Source organism: Parus major, chromosome 21, assembly GCF_001522545.3.
Source record: "Parus major isolate Abel chromosome 21, Parus_major1.1, whole genome shotgun sequence".
In the NCBI taxonomy this organism is placed as follows: domain Eukaryota; kingdom Metazoa; phylum Chordata; class Aves; order Passeriformes; family Paridae; genus Parus; species Parus major.
The window spans coordinates 2850672-2872747 of record NC_031789.1 but is presented as its reverse complement, the minus strand read 5'-3'; the positions used below and the strand labels follow the sequence as shown (position 1 = coordinate 2872747).

The 22076-nt window shown below is 43.3% G+C and overlaps 1 protein-coding gene across 4 annotated transcripts in view; it reads left to right on the top strand.

Moving 5' to 3' along the window:
• The window catches only part of DHRS3 (dehydrogenase/reductase 3), a 39224-nt gene extending 20771 nt beyond the window's left edge, over nucleotides 1-18453 (top strand). For 2 of the 4 annotated variants that reach the window (XM_015648380.3, XM_015648381.3), the window contains exons 7-11: nucleotides 7593-7736; nucleotides 8391-8510; nucleotides 9229-9467; nucleotides 10441-10566; nucleotides 11715-14250. In XM_015648380.3, the coding sequence (XP_015503866.1) occupies nucleotides 7593-7736; nucleotides 8391-8510; nucleotides 9229-9467; nucleotides 10441-10566; nucleotides 11715-11799 (714 nt within the window). In that variant the 3' untranslated portion in view covers nucleotides 11800-14250. Of the gene's footprint in view, nucleotides 1-7592; nucleotides 7737-8390; nucleotides 8511-9228; nucleotides 9468-10440; nucleotides 10567-11714 lie in introns of all 4 variants that reach the window. The other 2 variants (XR_001524787.3, XM_033519199.1) reach the window with 2 other exon arrangements.
• Nucleotides 18454-22076: the final 3623 nt, after the last annotated feature.

Sequence of the window (22076 nt, the reverse complement as noted above, 5' to 3'; positions counted from 1 at the left end):
TAGTTAAGAAGTAGCAGACTTTTCAATTAATTGTTGAAGAGGCAATTTGTGGGCAGTTTTGCCCAGTCAGGTGAAATAATACTGTGCAGGAGCCACTTTTTAATTCCACGTCCTTCCTCCTAACATCACCTTGAAATCTAACTTTTGGGTTTTTTTAGCTTTCCAAGAACAGTTCCTGTTCTGTGTAGACATAACTTTGCACTGTAGTAAATATTTAACTCTCTTACATGAACATTTAACCTGCCCCAGGTTCCTTACCTGGAGAGTTATATGCAATAAGTAAAAATAACGCAGCATTTTGGAAGAAAAATGTGCACACAGCTAACCTCCAGTGATGCTGAAATGTCCTGTCAGACCATTGTGGTAATTTCTTTTTCTCCTTTAAAATGTTGCTTACTGACTTTCTATCCCTTCCTCTTGTTCTGCACCTGCATATTTACCCTCCCCACAATTTCCTGAGATCTCTGTGGACATTTTTATAGGAATCTGGATTATAGGGATGCCATGCCAAGCAAACGGAGGCGGCAGCAGCACACTAGTTATTTTTGCAGGGTGGAGTATTATATTTCTATTGGTGGATGCCTCCAAAGCCTTACCTCAAATACAGAACTTTTCTAACCCCTCTCCCCACCCCCAGATTCTCCACTTCTTCCTGCTCTGCAGCCAGAGGATTTTACTGCGGGATATTTCTCTGTGTGCTTTGGATCCCTGGAGCAGCAGCCGGTTCTCACACGTGGTGTGGCAAGATATTCACCTTTAAAAACTTGTCCTTTTTTTTTTATCCCCCAGATGCTTCCAGGGACCTTCCAGGGTGGCAGCTTGTGGCCACTTGGTGCTTTTTGTTGGAACGTGCACTCGGTTTGACCCTGTCCCAGCGTTAATGGGATTGTAAAGGCTGACTCCTGCCTGACCTCTCCTTGCAAACAACCCTCACCCTTCCCCTTCCTCCTCTGCTCCGAGCAGAGCTGGGAAGAGTTGCTCCCAAGGCAGTCTGGAGTCTCAGTTTGTGCTGCAGACGAAAGCAATTGGAAAAAAAAAAAAAAAACAAAAAGTCAGCATGGGGCCACCTGTCCTTACATAGTCCTGAGTGTGAGAACAGTGGGCATTTGTTCCCTTCTTTAGGGGAGCTGCTCTTAAATGCCTGTGTGCACAGAAAATCACACATTTTCCCTGCAAGGAAGGCCTCTGTTGAACAGCAGGCAGGTGTTGACACACTCCTCTGTGATTTTTTTAGGTGCTCTTTGGTTTCTTGCAGAGGGAAAAAAGGATGACTGAGTTACAGCTGGAATTGACTGTTATTTAGGTGAATAATGTTAATCCCATTGAGTGCTAAGTCAACATATAACCTAATAAAAGTTCTGACTCTAGACTAAAAGGATTGGAATTCACTCTTAGTCTCCTTCTGAAGTCTCTTTAGCCCTAACTTTTAATCTCATTACTATACATTACTCCTGGACTTAAACCAGTTTAGAATAAATTCTGTGGGTTTGTGTTTACCAGGGTGGTAGGATTAAATTTAAATTCAATTCTTACAGGTTTTATAATTGCTAAATAGAAATCTAGAAAAGCTTGTGTGTGAAATAGATACATAGGCTTACTCTCTTAATTCTCCACGTTAACATACAACCTTTTTCATACCTGTCCCTTGCAGCTTTGATATTCGCTGTGGGAACTGAGAGAAATTCGCCACTGTCCTGTTTTGTTTGCTTACCTTTATAGAAGTGCCACTAAGGGGCTGGGTTAAGTATTTTGACCTACTTCAGGCATCACAAGGTTCTTTTTTTTTTTCTTTCTAAAGCAAAGATTGGCTTTTCACACTGCAGGGCCACACCTTTCCCTCTTCCAGTAATCAGCCTTTAGCTGCCTCTCCCATGGAGAACTCCTGAAAGAACTTGTCTGCCTTTGCCTGGGGCCAAGAGAGGGGAAGGGGTGGAGGAGAAAACCCTTCTGCCATTGACAGGCAAAAGACGTGGAGCTTTTGAGGCTGTGCGATTTAGCTTCCCTTTCTCACGATATGCAAAACTCTGCCGGGATTATGGGACACACTGGAATGCATTTTTTTCGGAGGACAGACTGTGAGTTAGTACTACCAGGCTTTGTAAATATAGGGGGATAAGACTGGCATACTTCAGTGGATTATCTACACTTTGTACTTCCTAAAAGTATGCAGGAACTCTGAGTATTGGGCGCAGAAAGGCTTTCTGTGTTTGAACAAAGGTCTGTGCAATTACAGATACCAGCTCACACAGAGCAACTTTTGTTCCACTGGACTAGGAAGGAGGTTGAAAGGGGGAATGAAATGTGTTGACCTACCAAGTACTTCCTATCTCTGCTGATCCGGGGCTGGGAGTTGTGGTTGATTTGTGGAGGCAGCAATAATGAGATCAGGCAGGAAGGGCATTGGTGTCTCTCTGCAACACTCTCATCTTTCAGTGTCTTCAGATTATATCAGAGAATTGCTTCATGAATCGTAAAATGGAGAAACTTGCTGAATGGAAGTTATAGCTGCTAATCACACCCACCTTGTGCCGTAAAAGACCAAGAGTGAACAGTTCTTTACTCAAATACAACCCAGATAACCCAAGGGGAGTGACTAGAAATAGCAGATGTTTGGTCTCACAAGTGCAGTTCTGCTAGGACACCTTTCCAGGAGTACTCCAGCTCACTGGAGGCAGAAATTCTAGCACAGCGGGTTTGCTGAAGATACAGTGCCAAAATAATTGATGATGTAAAAGGGCAACATTCCTTCGCTGCTGTTGTTGAATTGTGCTAGCAATAAAATCGGACTGAACAAGTTAACTAGCCTTGTAAGTGATGTAAAGTTAGCTGTAACCTTGTGTCCTGCACTAGGAATAGCCTTCAGTCTCCGGCAGCATTGATCACATGTTTATATTGTGGTTGATAGCAGCTTCAGTCTAGACCGGTTTATATAAATTAGTGGCTTTATCTGATTTTGCGGTGGTCAGAATCATAACTCTTCTTGTGTTACGGTGCAAGCCAGGCTTTGGCCCTGCAGCCAGGACTGGGCTTTGGGCACCAAGCCAGTGCCGGTCTCTGTGAGCCTTGCCTTACTCCAACAGCAGCAAAACCCTTCCCTGAGTCCCCTCCGAGCTCACCTCGGGGCAGGGCTCATTAGCAGATTAAATCCTGTGTTAAACGAGTCCTCTGGGAGCAGAGGATGCAGTGCCTGCCCCTCCAGCTGAAAGGTCAGATAAGGAGTTCTGTGACTCCGATCAACAGATAAGGTTTGTTTTGCAAAAATCCGTGAATAAATCCTGGGAAAATCTGCACCAAGTGTGATGTCACAACCCTTTCCTCCTCTGAAGTTCATCAAGGGGAGGAGGGTGTGTATAAATCTCGGTCAGTATAAATCTCCTGTTGCCTGTGTCCAGTGGCGGATCCTGCCCCGCTGCAGGGATTCTGGAGTGGCAGGGATGGCTTTCCCCTTCCACCTTCCTCCCTGCTGCTGCCAGCCCGGGGTCACGCCGAGGTAAGCGTGGGCAGGAAGCCTTGGAGCAGGATTATCCACCTCCCCGGGCTCCTGCCCTCGCCAATTTTCTGGTCAGTAACTCTATGAAAGGAGAGCGTGTCTGGTGCAGCAGGGACAGGCAGGCAGGGGAGGATAGCGAGAGATGAAGCGGGGGAAGAAAGAACGGCTGGATTCTTTCCAGGATGGAAAACTGTCTGTCCGAGAATTTATCCAAAATGCAAATTAAATATTCCTCTGTCCACCAGTAAGTTACAGTGAACTGTAACAGTTACAGTGGCTGTGCAGCATCCTGACAGGCTGGGAAATCATCAGTATCCCTGCTTATTCCTTGGCATTTTCCTCTGTCCAGACAGGAACTTCTGTGTCTGTGGGAGTCATTCTCAGCTTCCATTTGGGACACACTTATTGCTAATTTAGATTTACACTTAGAAAGGAAAGAGGAGGCAGACCAGACTCTGAGCCCCATGTCTACATTTGAAAAATTGTGCTTCCTAATAAAATGGACCATTTCCGAAATCACAGGTCTGGACTCCTCAGGAATGCAGAGCCCTCGAATCCCAGCTGGGGCAGGATGAAGTGATGCCTTTCTTGATGTTTGCTGAGCAGATAATAACAGTCCTGTATCCCAAGGGTTGCATCCCAAGGGAAGTGTTGGGGTAGCTGGAGCTCAGGGGCAGCAGCAGACAGCCCCAGGCCCACAGGGGCTCCTCAGCTCAGCAGGGAGCAGAAGGGTTTGTTCAGGAGCGTGGATTATCATCACTGATGGCACATTCTGCAGAAAAGACTGAATGCAGGAGGGCAGAGAACTGAAGAGTTTGTAGAAAATCTCAGGAGACAGAGGAGAATAAGAACCTAGACAAATCAGAAAGCTGCTGTATTGTCTATGCAGAAGGACTAAACCAAACCCTCCCTAAAGATGTTCAGGAGCAACAGAAGCCTCGACTGTGAGACAAATGCAGCAACTCCAGACTTGTCTCGCTGTAAGATCTGATGTCCTGGGAGGCCTTGGGGGAAGCCTGTGCCAATTGAGTCTGGCCAGATGTAAGAGAGAAATTGAAAGTCTCATATGATCTCATAGGAGCAGTCAAGCTTGAATTTGGACCAAAAGCACATTGTATTGAGTTCTGAGTTTTATCCATCTGTAAAAAGTAGCAGAAATGACGGCAGGAGCCCTCACTTCCCACCGGGTCAGCAGGGACCTCTCACAAAAGAATGGGCTTTTATTTACTGCCTTTCTCTTAGACAGGCTAAAGCCTTCACCTGAGTGTGGACAGTATCAAAGACACGAAAACTTCTCATGGAAAGAAGTCAGTGCTGAAATTAATGTTGTCAGCAGGATAAGCAGCAAATTCTGTCTTCCCCAGGTGGCCCAGATTTTAACGGGGTCACCTTGCAAGACTTGCCTGTAGGATATTAAAGGTCCCAACGAAACAGTTGGGGCATAAAAAAATATTATATCCAAGAGTTGCATCACAGACAGATGTTCCTTTGACAGGTCATCCTTTGCTTAACTATTCTTCCATGTATATTTCCTGACATTCAATGCATCAGTGGCAGCTCCTGGGAATAGGAGGCTGTATGGATGTTTGAAACAGATTGAAGTGAAGAGTGAGGGATCTACTTTTTATTTAGCAATAGCAGTGTGAAGCACTGGAATATTAGATATGTGAGGGCAGTTTCCTGCCTTACACTCTCCTTGTCTGACACCTTATTTCTCTTTTTCTCCTCTTCCTGTCCTACCTTCCATCACTCTTCAACAAGTCATTTAATTTGTTAGTGTGTGCATTGACTAATCCAGCCCTGCAAAGAGGATGAAGTTCACCCGGATGCAAAACTCCGTGGGCATCAAACTCGATGTTTGCAGTTGATATCTTGTGGTGGTTTTTTATTCCTCCCCTTTCCACAGAGGTTTTTCCTCTCCTTTCCATGTGGGTTGTGAAAGGGAGAGCAAGTGGGCATGTGCACGCAGCTGAACGGTATTTTGTAAATACTTCCTGAGAGCTTGTGAAATTTCTCACATGTTCTTGATTTCCCTTCAAGTCTGCTGTGTACACATGAAAAATATTCCTCGGTCTAGCCCTGGGATCAGAAGTGAGTAAATAGCCATCAGTTTTACAAGCTTTGAGGAGATGCCAAGCCCTGATGGCCAAGGGTGATACACTGAGACTTTGGAAGCCAGGCCAGCACACAAGCTGCAATTTCAGCCATATGCTTTCTTACAGTCTTTAAGTGTGATCACAGCTTTTGCCTTGAAAATTACTTCCCCTGAGATAAGATTTCCCATGAAATGGCTCTGGAATATTTATACACGCTCTGAAGTTTCTGGTTAACCAGATTGGTTAGTGCTCTGGAGAATTTGAGGATATAAATCTTATCAGTCTGGGTATGTGTGTGTTCACAGATGTGCCAATGACATGAAAATGGGATTAATTGTAAATGTAACTCATTTGGGAAATGCTTGGGGATTTGGGTACTTCTGCATTTTAGCCTTGCTCAGGCACACTGAAGAGCTCTTTGACCCTGCCAGAGATTAGTTTTAGTACCAGTTATGAGATAAGCTTAACTAGTCTTTAAAAATAAGCATGTTAAAGCTCCCTGCCAGAGATTTGTTGTGGGGTAAGAATACTGCACACATAATTTTTTTTTATGTTTATCTTGCTGTTATTAAGTTAATTGCAGGGATTGAGCTATAAGCAGTGATGCAATTCAGACCTTTTTCTTTCTGTTCTTTCAACTTTGAGAAAACTCAAAGATTCTTTAATATTTGAAGTTTAAGTGTGGTTATTTTTAACCATTAAAAATCAATATACTGGTCAGATTGATACAGACTCAATACACAGTAGTGTGAGAGGGAACTATAGTCCTGGATCACACATGCTTGGAAATAGCACCATAATTTTGCATTTTCAATTTCTTCTTTCTCTTTTGGATCTTGCTCCTAGAGTCACAGAGCAGTCAGCTGATTGCAGTAACATGCTCCATTCAGTAATTTATTTTTTGCAGAAAAAAATGACAGTGACTCACCATTTATAACATGATGAGTGCTGAGAAGACTTAGTTGAAGAGCAAAAACGATAGATCAATTCATTCATAGATGTCTTAGGTAACAGGTTAAATTATATTCCTTCCAGTAGACTTAAAAGAAATAGAAAATAAGTTTCTGTACTCAGAAAAAAATATTGTGCTTAAATCTGTTTAGCTGCAGATTAATGTTTGAAGAACAGTGGTGGAAGCTCCATCTCAAACTTGATGCTTTTGCCTCACTAGAAAGAATTGTGCTGGACAAAGCCCCACGATGAAAGTTAATGAACCTGGTGACTTTTCAAGTTATTTCCATTTCTGACCTCACTGATGGTGTGGAAATGCAGATAGGGTTGGCTGCTTACATCTCATTGTGAATCAAATCCATGCTCCATTATTTGAATGGTTGTTCCATGAATATTCAGAATTTTCTTTGTCCAAAAAGCAGTGGTTAATTTTTACTGTGTTAAAAGAGAGTGGCAAGTGAAATCCTGCATGTAGGAGCTACAAAATAAATTAATGCTTGAAATTTCTCACTTTAGAAGTCTGTGGTAGGATTTGCACTTGTTTGAAATGCACCTGAGACATCAGCCTGCAATCAGCATTGCAAGTAATTACCAGGCTGAAAAAATACATTTTACTGCAGAGCAGATTTTACCTCCAAACATAAAACAAGAGGTAGGGAGCACACCAGATATTCAGAAAGATCAGTGGTTTTAGGATAAATTTGTCATTCTGTACATGTGTATAGCAAAGACAGGGAGAGATTTGAAATGACATGATACAGAAAAATTTCCATACATTCCATATACCAGTCAGGCTTAAGATCTGATTTTTTGTTTTAGCCTGTGCTGCTTGTAAGGAGTCTGTAAACAGAGGATCAGCTGTGGGACACAGGTCCCACTTGATACTCCCCATGTAAAAGAAACTCATTGCTTGTCTTAAATGAAGCAAAACAACAGCCCTGGCAGTGAAAACACATCAAAGATTTCCATCCAACTGCTGAAGTCAGAAGCATGTTTGAATTATTTTAGATATGAAACAGAAGCAATTCAACTCTAACAAAAGTCTCTTGCTGCAGATCATCCTGTGGGGTCGGACTGAGAAATGCCTGAAGGAGACCACGGAGGAGATCAGGATGATGGGGACAGAGTGCCACTACTTCATCTGTGACGTGGGAAACCGCGAGGAAGTCTATCGGCAAGCCAAGGCCGTGCGGGAAAAGGTCTGGGAGAACACAGGTTGTGAAGGGGCTGAGGGAGCTGGGAAAGCTCAGCCTGGAGAAAAGGAGGCTCAGGAGGGACCTTCTGGCTCTGCACAACTCCCTGACAGGAGGGGACAGCCGTGGGGGTCAGGCTGTGCTCCTAGGGAACAGGGACAGGAGGAGAGGGAACGGCTCAAGTTGCGCCAGGGGAGGTTTAGATTGGATATTAGTGAGAACATTTTCATGGAAAGGGTTGTAAAGCATCAGAACAGGCTGCCCAGGGCAGTAGTGGAGGAGCATCCCTGGAAGTGTTCAAAAGCCGTGTGGATGTGGCTCCTGGGGACATGGATCAGTGGTGGAGCTGGGTTGATGGTTAGACTTGATGATCCCAAAGGTCTTTTCCAACCTTAACGATTCTGTGGTTCTGTGATTCAGTATTTGACGAGAAAAAAATACATTGTGAAAAAAGGGTGACCATGCAGATAAGATTGTACAAAGTCCAGCTACCTGTGTGAGGTGATCCAGAGGATTGCAAGGCCCATAGGCAAGAATGTCAAAAGCTATAAAAATAAAGATGTATTTGGGTAATAATGATTATCCAGCTCTAATGGAAACGGCTGATTTGTGAGGAGAGATATCATTTGTCACAAATAATTTGGGGTTTTTTATTTGCAGGTGGGTGACATCACCATCCTGGTGAACAATGCTGCTGTGGTCCATGGGAAGAGCCTGATGGACAGCGATGATGATGCACTGCTCAAATCCCAGCACATAAACACCCTGGGACAGTTCTGGGTGAGATAATCTCTTGTGCCCCATGTAGTCAGAGTTGGGAAGGAGAGTGATGGATTACAGCCAATAGATCTTTCTAAGGGATGCTTGGTAAAACCAGTCTGTCTTGAAAACAAGAGAGAAAAAACAATGTGAGGGGCAAAGGCCAGAGGAAAGACATCAAAAATAATTTTTTTCAGTAGCATTCAGTAATTGATGTTCTTTATTCCCATTCTGTGATTTTCAGTAAAACATTTGATGTCTTTGTCAAAGCTTAGCTCACAGAGGAGTTTCCTGTATGGTGATGGGAAGGGAACATCAGAGGAGTGTGGGACTACAGGGAAGGGAGCTGTGAAACTCAGTCCATTTTGAATCAGACAATAGAAATGAAAAAGAGCTTCTTGTGATTTCATCACTTAGTTGAAGACTTTATCCCATAAAAGTTCTTAAGCATAGAAGGCACTCTGTTCATGGCCTTCATCTGGGAGTACTGCTTATATATGTGCTAGGAAGGACTTTTGTTGTGTTTCTACACAAACTTTGCCCACTTAGAATCTCAGAAAATGGCAAAGTAATAAGGCTCTTCCTCTGCCACTCCATTCCTGACATGATGAACAGGACACTTGGACTTGTTGTGTCTGTGTCACCTTATTTTTTCAGTCAGTGCTGGTTTTGTTGTGTCACTTCTGAGTGATTTTTTCTTTATTTTTTTTTAATTTCTTTTAACTCTCTTATTCTTCAGACCACCAAAGCATTCCTGCCAAGGATGCTGGAGCTGCAGAATGGGCACATTGTTTGCCTGAACTCTGTCCTGGCCTTGTCAGCCATCCCTGGTGCCATTGACTATTGCACCTCCAAAGCCTCATCCTTTGCTTTCATGGAGAGCCTGACCCTGGGGCTGCTGGACTGTCCTGGAGTGAATGCCACCACAGTCCTGCCCTTCCACACCAGCACAGAGATGTTCCAGGGCATGAGAATCAGGTCAGTCCAGGGGAACTAGAATAAAGCATCTCATTTTAAATGAATCATCAGAATACACTCCTAATTAATGCTTCATTTAGTTAAGAGAATTTGATGTCTCATTTGGCTGCCTGGGAACACAGGGTCACTTTAGGCCACCTGGGACTCATCAGACTGGTTCCCTCAGTGTGCTGGGATGTTCCTGCAGCCTGTGCTGGGGGAGACATTGAGTCTGTTTTTCCCTGCATCAGTTCAAGCCATACCAGAGAGGGAGGGGAAGCAATCTGCAATCGAGGTCATGCAAAAGGACCAGTCTGCAAATTACTTGAGAATTAACAGTACAAGTTCCTTCTTTATTCTTTGGAATACTTAATCCTTTCCCACTGAAAGGACTGACAGCCACTTACTGAAGTGAGACTATCAGTACCTCCTTTTTACCTCTGCCCACTAGACCAATTAATGGCTGTCCAAATTAATCTTTTACAATGGGTAAAATAACCTGTTAATACAGACTGTGCTCTCTTAGTCAAGAAAATCTGCACTGTCAAGGTATTGCAGGAGCTGGGAAAAGCCTTATGTTTGGCAATGGAGGAAAATATTTGTCTTTCACCTGTCAACGATTTGAATCAAGCAAAGAGGAACAGGGAGTAAAAGGAAAAATACCATCGTTGAAAAGACAGCATTTGGTACTGGTTTGCATTCAAATGAAGAAAAGCCCTGAATCAGGGCTCTGATTACTCTCTGCCACTTCTCCCTGAGGGCACCAACATGTACATTCTTAACTGTTTAGCTAACCCAGTAGTGCTGGTTGGAACTGGGCTTTCTGCTTTTGGGCTTTTTGGCTGGAACTGGAATTTTCTGCCTCTTAGAGATACAGCATGTTTGAAGGCCAGTACCCAGCAATAACTCAGAGTAACAGGACTTGGACAGTGACACCTTAAAGAAGGAGCTTGTTTCATATGTAATTATTTAATTTTTTATTTTCTTCATTCAGGTTCCCTAGTCTTTTTCCTCCTCTCAAGCCAGAGACAGTGGCAAGGAGGACAGTAGAAGCTGTTCAGATGAATCAAGCCTTCCTTCTCCTTCCATGGACAATGCATGTTCTTGTTATCCTAAAAAGGTGAGTATTTCCTTTGCCCAGCAATAGCCTGACCATGTAGGGAAGGTTTGCTCTGTTTCTGTTCCCTGAGGCAAAGCTCAGGCTGACCAGAACTGCTCTTTCATCTCTTCCCTTGAAAGACAGGCATGGAATCAAAAGGGAGACACTTTCTGAGATTCCCTTTGGAGATGTTCTCTCTTTGTATATTCCCTTAATAAACCAGTTTTGTCCCCAAAATTTACATTCCTTAGGTATAAACTGGATTTTTGTCTAGGGAATTTCATAATAATTAACTTACACTGGTAGTTGATTGGGATTTATTAAGTCACTTATTGGACTCCAGGCTTTTTATTGTGCAAGATTTCTGAACCCTGAGGCCTGGACGTCTCACCTGCATTTAGAGAGCATTGCCTATGTTACCTCAGTGAAACTGTTCAATCAATATTTTTGTATGTGATCAGGACCAAAATTTTAATGTCTCTAAGGAAAAAAAAATCATAACTTCATATCCTGGAACAGCCAAAGAGAAAGGACATTCATGTTATGTTTCCATGACAGTTTGCACTAAATCCTTTGGAAAAGCTGCTGCAGTCAGGAACTGAAAGAAGGCAATGAGACTTCTGTGGAAAATCATTTCAGTATTGCATTTCAAACAAGAAAAAATAATTCACAGTAAATGCTTTGCTCTGAATGTAAAATCTGGGGTAAAAGTTCCCAGATATTCTGTCACCCAGAATAAGTCTGTTCCATTGTGTTGTAAGAACTAATAGGTTATTTTTCATTACAGTAGCTGTCAGGAAATCAGGTTTTTATCCATACCTCACATGCCTTGCACAACCAGGTGCAGGTTAACCAGAAAATTCCAGTTAAATTTGTGTATATCAGAGTATAGTATTTAGAAGGAATAAAACATAATGGTATCTTCCAAGTTACAGCTTGTAGAGACATTTTTGGCAAATATTTCTGTAGAGAAAGAGTGAGTGGATGGAACTTTCTCCCTGTAGGCCTCCTCCAGCAGGAAACTGATGCCAGTTTGGTCTGTGTCTCTGACTAGCTGATTTTTGAGCATTTGTATATTTATGTACATAAATGCATATTTACATCTCTCTCATTAGAACAGATTGAGGGCTTTGTCTCATCTGCTCATTTTCTTTCTGCTTCTACACCAGCATTCTCCCCCAGGCAGCACTTGAAGAAATCCACAAGTTTTCTGGGAGCTACACCTGCATGAACACTTTTAAAGGACGAACATAGACCTGATGGCACAAGGACTGTTCTGCAGTGAACCCAGCACAAGCATGAAAATCCTACAGGACTGTGAATCAGCAAGTCTTGGCTTTCAGCCTGTTCATGTGACTTGTGCTGCTCTGAGGCAACACATTTCTTGCAGGTCATATCCATAGTAACATGACCTTTGCACAGGATTGAGTGAGTGGACTATGGACCCTTGGAAAGAAAAACAGAAAGTGTGAAATGTTTCTATGATGTTTAATTCTTTAGAGTTCAACTGTTAAATCTACTCATAGTTCTAAGATGTGATTTTTGTTTCTTAAGTCTCTGTGGGCTGTCTCAGTGGAGAGACAGCACATCCCATCCCAAACACACTTTGTGCCCTCTCTCCAGAGGAACTGCCACTGGTTTCATTTCAGCTTTTTGAATGAGGAACTTCAAAATTACTTTAAAGAACTAAAAGATATGGACATTTAATGGATGCTTCCTTCTCTTTCTTCACTTTCCATCCCATGATGAAGCTGTTCCCAGCACACACTGGGGAAGGAGCAAACCATGAAGCAATGTTTTCTTTGCTAAAGGCCACCCAGGACTTCTCTTTCTGGGCCCAAAAAAGCTGCTCTACTTCCCTTGTGGAGGCTGGACAGGAAGGCTCAGGCAGCAGAGCTGAGAGTTTAAATAGTGGAAGATTCTTTCTGTCACTGGACTCATGTGTGAAATAGTCATTCTGATTTTTTTGTGTTCATTTGTGATAAAATATAAATAGATTTTTAGCTTTAATCCCAGATTGCCACACATGTAGGCAGCAGCACATTGGGGATGAACTAAATCTAGAACTAAAACTAGAGCCTGCTTGTACAAACATACATTCACTGACATAATCCATGCAGAGGAAAATCCATTGTATCAATCTGCACAGTGAAGTGGAATAACTCTCTAAAGGACAGTACTGTTGTGCTCATGAGATGTGAAATCTGGGAGCACATTTAGCAAAGACCTGATGAAATGCATTTTGAATTCATCTGGCAATAAACCCATTGTGCTTTAGGGACATTGAATCAGGCACTGATCAGCCAGAAGTGGTAAATACACTTGGACTGAGGTGCCAGAAGCAGCTAGACATTATTTATTTTTGTAATGATATATTCTCTTTGACAGCCTAGGAAGGGCAACACTGCATTTCTGTGCAAAATGCAGTGAGCAGCACATTGGAGCACTACTTACAGAGGAATTAATATAAATGCAATAGAGGAAGTAGCAAGTCTAACTGGAGACACCTGAATGAAGTGCCTCAAGGATGGATGTGTGATTAAAGGAGCGAATTTAGGGCTCCTGACTTGAATTTCAAGCTTTTCCATAGATGTCCTGTGTGGCTTGGAGCAAAATGCATCATCTGAAAGAGCACCCTGACCTGCAAAGCAGATTTTTTTAGTGTTTCCCTACCTCAGAATTACAAGTCTGACTACCTAAATGTCTGTCCAAAGCTCAGCAAATTCAAATGCAACGTGTTACAGAAAGGAAAAGCAGTATTTGTTCATAGACCAAGAGTTTCTATACAAAAAATCAGATGAGGAAAAAAACCCATATGCCAAAATATATCATCTCCTAAAAGACATCTGAGGTACAGCAGAAAAGCTGTGAGCTGTGTTTAAGTACTCCTTTGGTCCTGCCATGTAGAATGGAGACCTGCTGTGAGGTACAAAGGTGTGAATGTTAAAATCAGGTCTGACCTTACTGCAGACCACTGGATTTCTCCCTTCTGGAGCTCTCCAAGAGGAAGATGCTGCCAGAAGTGCCACTGTTGAAGTCCCTCTGCCTGGGTGAGTGTTTGGAGGGGCTCTCCTGCCTGAGTCAGTTCAGAACTATAACCTGCAGCACTGTGACACCTCTGAACATATTTCTTAAATTGCAGTTTTCCTTGGAATTCCTGGATGTCTGAGGCTCTCTGGAGAGGATGGAAAAAACCTTCAATCTCTGTGATTTTGAGGCCCACTCTAATAGATGCTTCCAGCTTTATTTTTTTGTCACTTTTTTCGAGAAGCCCATCTGACTGAAAAGTCAAGTGCCACATGGGCAGAGCCCTTCCAGGAATATTCAGTGCCTGGAATCCTGAAGGTAATAGGTTTATCAGGAGAGGTTTGGGAGAGGAAGGTATGGTGATTCCCAGTTCCCCTTGTGCCCTCTGATCCATTCCAGTTCTCATTAATCCCAGCTGCAGGAGTAAAAACAACCATGGTGAAAGAGCAGTGTCCCCTTGCAATTAAACCTTTGTGCTGAGATTCTGTTTATTGGTAACTTCCTAATGCAAAAGTGAGGTAAAAACACTGGAATCCCTGTTCACCTCCAAATCCTGTCCCTTAAATAGATCTGCTCTTTCCCTGCACCACTCAGAAGATGTTCCCTTATCTCCAGAGTTGCCTTACACACGAAGTGCTGTTGATTTCTTTCTGATGAATATAAACAAGTCAGAACATAGCTGAGACTCATCATCTCTCTCCTCTCGAACACGCACAGAGCTCCCTCTCTCTTCCCCCAGGGTCCTGCAGCGGACAGAGGGTCAAATAGCAGTCACAGTGGGGGAGAGGGTTGCAGCAAACAGAAAATAACGAGGAAAACATTGACTTTGCTGTTCAGATAGCCAGGGAGAGTTGGGTAAGAGAGTTCCTTCTCTGGTGAGTGCTGTGAGACAGGACGGTCTCCATCCAGCAAGCGACTGCAAACGTGGATGGAGACACTGAAGACTTTTTTTTTAATAGAAAGGCTCCTCTGGAATGCCTGCTGAGGTCTGCTGGGACCTTCCCACATAAGGGGAGTGTTGGGTAATCTTGAAGCACTGCAAATGTGGACAAGCTTTGTTGAAGCCTAAGGCCTTCTCCGAGGAATTTCCGCCCTTTGACTTACTTTAATTTTGATTTTCCCCGCTCTCTCTCCTGCCTCCTGCTCTCCACTGCACAGTTTTTTTTCCCTTCTGTTTTCCTATGTCATCACTGCAGTTTTCTGTGCCACCATCTTGAAGCCAGATGTCACAGGAGAGCCTGGAGTAAATCGAGATCGGGGTGTCCATTTCTGTATGCTGGAGGAATCCAGGTGAAGCTGCAGGAACAGATCACAGCAGTTTCATGGGAAATTAGTTTTACTTGCTCCAAACTCTGAAGAAGTAAAAAGAGTCCTCACTGTTGCTCTTATACAGGAGATTGCTGCTGGTTTAAAATTTGAATGATAGAGAAATATGGGCTGATTTGGGACATGCTCCTCTGACAAAAAAAGGCCAAATTTAAATGGGAGGATTTTTCTGTTCAAGGTGGCTTCAAGGGCCGCTGTTTTTACAAAGTGATTTTCAGAATTAGCAAGGCAGGGCAGGAAGAGGAAGAATCCCTCATGTCTGATACTTCATTTTGTGGTTTTTGATGAGGAAAAAAAGCACCCTCATGGTGAAGATGAAAAAGGTTCCAACCATGTCCCTGCCAATGGTGTGATTGAAGCAGCATGACAAAAAAGAGCAGGCCCTGAAAGTGGGAGCTGTACCCTCCCCACTCACCCATTGTTCTGTTGAGGTTAAAAAGCAATAGAGTCTGTCCCTCAAGTTCTTCTAGAACTGCACAGAAAGTGCCTGGGTAAGTGATTCTGATGTTTGCAAAGAGAAACTTGTTGTACTTTTATGTAATGTGTTAATTAGTGTGGGTGGGTATGATCAGATCTTGTCTTGCAAGCCTTTCCGACAACTCCCTGAACACTCCCACCTTCAGATATTAACAGATAGCACTTGCCAAAGCTCCTAAAAACCCAGTAACAGACTTAATGCAGGCAGAGCATAAGTGGGTGCGTGTATTTCAAAGAGAACACATCTGCTTGTAGCAGACATTAATGTGGCCTAGTGCCTTCCTCGAGCTGAAGTGCAACTGTTGAGAAAAGAATACAGGCTGATCCTTGGATCATCTCTTTTGTTTCTTCACGTGGCTTTAATAAATTTAATTTAGGTGACAGCCACTTTGACAGCACTGGCTCCAAGGTTGGGGTAAAGCAAGATGATGTCAAATGCAGTATTTTGCATTTTTACCAAGCAGCAGCCCTGAGAATGAAAATATTCGGCACTGTTTGCAGCTCTCACCTCCCCGGCACTAAGATCCTGGTATGTTTGGAGTCTGAGCAAACCTGTCAGTCACCAGCAGCAGTTGCATTCTCTAGGGAACAGAATCCTCTTTGACCTAATGCTTTTCTGAAGGAGATGTTGAGTAGTGGCAGCCACAGATTCAGGGACTTAGAGAAAGACGAGAGGAAAAACAGAACTTCAGCTGCTCCCTGCAGCTCACTCTCTCCCATCCCGTGTTTCCTGTGGGAAGATGGTGATTCAGATATTTCTTGCCCCCTTTACCACCCCTGTTCTACTGAGGTCACCTCAGCACCTTCCTTCAGTACCTTCAGGAAGCTGAAGCTTCAGCACAAACACCCCAAGGAGTTGGATCAGCAGGTAAGGAGTGGGAGAGCAGACAGGGACAGGTGGAACTCACAGAGCACACCTGATTGTGAGTCCCTGCCCTGTTCCTGCCATCCTTGCTTTCAGCATCACCCCCTCTTTTGTTCCTGTAACAGATCCTGCCCAGAAACACACGCTGACCCAGCCTGCCTGGCCTGCACTGAAGGCACAAACCTCTCAATTTGTATCTTCACACCTTCCCAACGAGTCCAAGCTTACTAGTTCTTCATTCTCACCTCGGCTATGGGCATTGTGCATTAGCACAGGAAAAAAAAATTAAGGCAAATCTCTGATGATTTTTTTTAATGCATCGTATAATGATTTTTTTCTGCATAAAACTAGAACAATTCCTCCTTAAGTGAGGGAAGAAGGCACTGTAATTAGAGTTGGAGAGTGACTGAAAAGTATATGAGAATACAAAATAGAAGATAAGATGCAATCTTAGGGGGAGTGTGATGGCCCTAAACAGACAGAGGCAAGATGCCACCTTACCATCCCTGAAGTTATATAATAACAGAGGCGTGTGATTTCCAGCCAAACACAAAGTCTATAAAAGAAGCCTGTTGTTGCTCCTGCTCATTCCAATGGGTCACCATGCCCTAAAAAGCAGTCAATTAATTTTGTAGCTTGCTGGCTTGGAAACTCCAAATATGCTGGTAACTGATGGCTGACTCTTGGTTTTATTTTGAGGGAGGGAAAGCAGCCCAAACATGTGAAAACAAGGGTCAGTTTGACTCCCTACTCACTTTTTCCAGCTGCAAGAGCCATCCATCATGTGTAGGTATTACAAGGACATATGGTTCTCTGGCTTGTGTCAGTAATCATCCTGACCTGGTGCTACTAGGTAGATGTGGTTCCATTTCCTATTTTTTTCTAGAGCAAAAGCATTTTTTAAATAGATTTTTTCTTTATGAGTTAGTTGCCTCTGTATTGTACAGGCTGTTCACAGCCAGGCATCCTAGACATGAAGTTTCCTTATCAGTGTTAATCCAATGATAATGAAAGGAATACAGAAGTGAGGAGTTCCTGTTGGATATCTTCCTTCCCCAAGCCCTGTGGAACTAAGGACAAGAACACTGTTGGAAGAGCAATGCCTTAAATGAATCCATCTCACAAGCCTGCTGGCTTCTCTCTGTCTGACTTCCAAAAATTGTCTTCCTTCCTGTCCCTGGGGCATTTGGCACTGAGTTTGGTTTCCTGAGCAGGTCACTGTCACAGTGCACTTTACAGTAAAGGCTGCACATACAAACTCTGAACAGATTTAAACTTCTGCTCCCACAGGACGCTCCTGAGAAATCCAGATTAAAGGAGGAGGTGACATCAGGTACCCAGTACAAACCCAAGCACTGGGGGAGGGCTCTGCTTGTCCAGGGAGCTCAGGGCACAACTCCCACCTCCTGCCTCAGATCTGAGCCCTGACTGGACCCTGGCAGCAGGAGTCCATGAACCTTCCTTAATTCTTCTTAATTCCTGAATTTTTTAGCATCAGAGACACTTTGGGGTGTGGCCAGCAGCTGCCCTTGTGCATCACTGTTGATGTGATCAGCGTTCCCAGAGCCTGGCACATGGCAGCAATAACTTCAGCCTAAGATAAGGAGGCAATTCCTTGCTGTCTTTTCCAGGAAAGTCAACTCTTAGTGCTTCATGCAGAGAGGACTGAAGTCAGTGCAGGGTTACAGGGTTCCTGGGGTGTTTTGGCAACGTGAGTACTGCTGTTGTACAGAATAAGAAAAAAGGGCTCATGTCAGAGGAATGTTAACAGAAGATAGAAATGGCAATAATGGGAAACAAGTGATATCCAAACACATAATTCCTGTTCCCAGAGCCTGCTGGGAGCACTGATTCCCTGCAGACATGGCACAGGGAAGTCAGTTCACTCCACAGTCTTACACCTCCTTCAAGTCTGCCTACTACGAGTAGCAGCAGAGGTGACAAGCTCATGATCTCTGCTCTCTCAACTGTTAAATGTAGCAAAACAGGTGCTAAAAGAAATAAAATCCATCCATCAGAGAACAAAACAATTCTTTGGGTCAGTGTCAGCCTTAGAGAATGGAGGAGGCTCTCAGGTACCAGAGAAAGGAGCCACAGCATCTCCCACCTGATTCCTTGAGGGGCCTCATCTCCCCTTGTTAATGGTAATAAATGTTGTTAATGGTAATAAATGTGGAGGAATATGTTTGTCTCAGTTCAGCCATGGGATTAAACAGAATCACAGACCAGCGTGGCTCTCTTCTTCCCAGCAATAAAATCTCTTGTGTTCTTTCCTGAACTCCCATCAGAGCTGCAAATTGATGGAGAACACTTGTGGAGCCAAGCAATATTTTACTCCTGTTCCAAGGTCTGAGCAAAAGACAGTAGAGAGAGACATGAGCAAGCACTATCACCTGTGCTTTGGTGGCTGAATAGTCTGTAACTTTCAACATTCTGATATTTTTGACTATTCAGTAGAAGCAATCTGACATGTTTCTCAACTGTCTGCTATAGCCAAAAAACTTTCTACAACCACATCAACTATTACAATATTTTTGAACCCTAAAACCACATTCAGTTTCTCTGTTGTCCTTTTGTTTTAGCAGAGGTTTAACAAGCATGTGAATCAAATGATCAAATGTAGCCTTGAATTTCTTTAGAAGTGCTCTGATGCTGATGTAGAAAGCTAATTTAATATTAAAATAATTTAATATTAATTTAATATTAAAAAATTTTTAAACCCAGTGTTGATGTTGTGTAGCAAAAGTTTTTACATATGTTAAAAAGTATGTAAGTCATTTACAAACAACTCAGTTTAATTGTGCAATAGAATGCTCTGCTTCCATCATCCCAGGGAAACAGCATTGAGCCTCCTGACCTCATTCTGGTTTACACATGCAGTGTCTTCATTCCACTTTTAAAAATAAATTACAGGATTGTAAGTTTTCTTATGTAAAAACTACTGCTTGGCTTACAGGCAAGTACACACAGATCTTACCCCACATCAATTACGAAAATAATGTTAATTCTCTCAAATTCTGAAGCCCAGGATTTAAGAGCAGTTACACTTTCTGGCTGGAGATGTCACATTTCCCGTGATGCAACGTAGGAGGTAGAATTGCAATCTTCAATATTTCCCTTTAAAAACCTCTTCCCATTGCCTGAGTTGCCAGTGGCTGCTAAAGGCACCGAGCAGAGGAAGTTCTTTTCCATCTTTCCCCTGACCCGAGTTCATCAGAGAAGAGCTGCTTTTGAATGAGCCACAGGAGCCATGCTGAGTTTATTTTCATTGGGTTTATATTAGGTCTGATTTCTGCTGATCCCTTCATTTTTCATCATTTCATCTGTCTCTTCCAGTTGTTCCCGTTGGAGAGGGCTGTGTTTGGAGAGTTCCTGAGCCAGAACGCTGTGCGTGCAGATTGTTCATCACCCTCCCCTCAGGCAGGCCCTCACCTGTGCCTTTTGCACACCTTCTGAGACATTAACTCTGCAAACTGCCCTAAATATCTTCAGATTTGTTCCTTTGAAGCATGAAGTGTAGCTAAACCCCAGAGAGCTGTTACTTCTGTTCATAACTGCACATTCTGTTTAACACCTACACGATCCGAATTTGAACTGGGAAGGACTGGGAGGGAGTGGGTGGCCAGAACCTCACTTTATGGTTAGAGGGGGAATCATAAGGTAAAAGTCATCTGTTGAAAAATAGAAACACAGTGCAAGCCCCAATACCCAGCACTGCTCTTTGATTTCTTCTGATAATTTACCATACACAAATAGTAAAATAGATTAATTTCATGTTACTTCAGGGTCGTTTTGCAGTTTAAGGTACACACCCTTTAAAGCTGGGTGAGCAACTTGATTCCAGTGATCTTTATTACAGGCAGCAGCACTGCTTTACCTGGGCAATTCCTGCATAAAAATCAGCCTGTTTTCTTTCAATGGATCAATTTTACATCAATTTCTTTCAGATTTTCATTTATCAAATATTTTATGCACACGATGGTTCTCGGCCAGTGATTTCCTTGCAAGCTCTTCCCGCTTTGAGTGCTTGCCATTCATTAATGTTCGGTTTTTCCTGTGGAACTGGCCATCCCAATCACATGGTGGCTTTGCTTTCTCCTGGCTGGATGCCTTCCAATCCCACAGAAAGCTTTCTAGGGGCTCCAGGATGTCTGGTGATGACTGTGAGATGGCTTCTGGCAGCAGTGTTAATGCAAACGCATATTTGAGCGTGTTCTCATGACATATTTCCAATCCTGTGATCAAAAACGTGCCTATGGACATTTTCAAGGGAAAAAAACCCGAATTTGGGATACTGTCAAAAGTGCATTTGCCTTTACTTACAGCAGAAAATTTTCAGAGTTTGGTTTTGTTTCTTTCACTGGATTCACCTCTCAACCTCAGATCATCGGGGGGAAAATCCTGACACTGGAAATGCTGCGAAGAGTTCATTAAAATATGAGTGACCTCCCAACATCAGGGCATATTTCCATGAGGGGAATGATGGTGTTTTGGGATTTGTGTTGCTGCATACTCACCCTTTATTTAAGAAAACAAAGTGGACTTAGAGCTGTGCTGCAGGTGAGGTTTGGGAAGTGAGGGAATGCAGGGAAAGCACTGCACATTGCTTGACTCTCACCGGTGGCAGCTTGGCCCTGCCAGAGCATTTCCATTTGTTACAGACACAGGAAGGGACACAGAAAATTCTACAGTCTCACCTGGTGGCACACAATGAGATCATTTATGATTGTACTGCTGGTACAGCCCAGGGGCTGCCAGAATCCGGGTCAGAAATCCCAACAAAATACGGTTTTTGTTCATGATCTGTTGCTTAATTATTTCACTCTGTATAGACAAACCCCGGTGGCAAATCTCTAATCGGATTTTCACACTTGCCCTTGAGTTGTTGGATTAGATTGCTGCTTCCTCTTAATGCCATAATTACAACATTTCCATGCCTTAAACCAAAACAAGGCTTGGAAACCAAAATGCTGTGGCTGCTGCAGCCCAGGGATGTTCTGGGGGAAGGGGAAAGGTATCTGCTGTGCTGAATTGGCCTAAAATCACACAGAGGCTCTGAGGATTTAATCACAGAGATGTTTGCTCAGTGGCACTCACGATGGGATTTTTTCATGGAACTTTGAGCAAACGTAGCCTTTGTTTGCATTTTTCCACGGGATTTATTTACTGTTCATTTGTGCTGCACATGCTGTGAGAAATTAAGCCATTATGTCCATATTTTTTTTGCCTTTCTCCTGCTTTCATTCCTTCTCCCCCCCACACCCCTTCAAAATCCTTACAATTCCTTTCACTGCTTGGTGTTAACAGCACAAAAGAAATAAATACTTGAAAGAAGATACAAGCTGTGTTTCTGTTTGACTTTGGAGCTGCTGTGGTAACTGAATACCAGTCTGCAAGGTCAGAAAAAGAAAGGAAGAAATAAGAAAACTGCCCAAAAGCTCAGACCATGGGGCTCATTGGCTTTTGCCCAGCAATTTCCAGCCACATGCCCCGAGAGCTGAGCAGTCACTCTGTAAATCTCTGAGTGTTTCATATAGTTTCCTTGTCATGTGGCCATTAAGTTTTATAACCTTTATATTTCAAGGGAAACAATGAACGTGAATTCCTTCGAAACGCCCTAATAGATCCCACATGTGAGCGATCTTTCATATTTTGGTTGCTCTGTAGGTGCTGCACCCCGTGCCTGGGGATGGTTGGTGTTGGCTCTGGGCCTCGGAGCCGCTCGGTGCTGTCCCCACGCCGGTGCTGAGGTCACTGTCCAGCCACAGCGGAACCCCGAGAGCACCCAAACCACCGGGGCTCGACTCGGAAACAAAGACAGACAGACAGACAGACA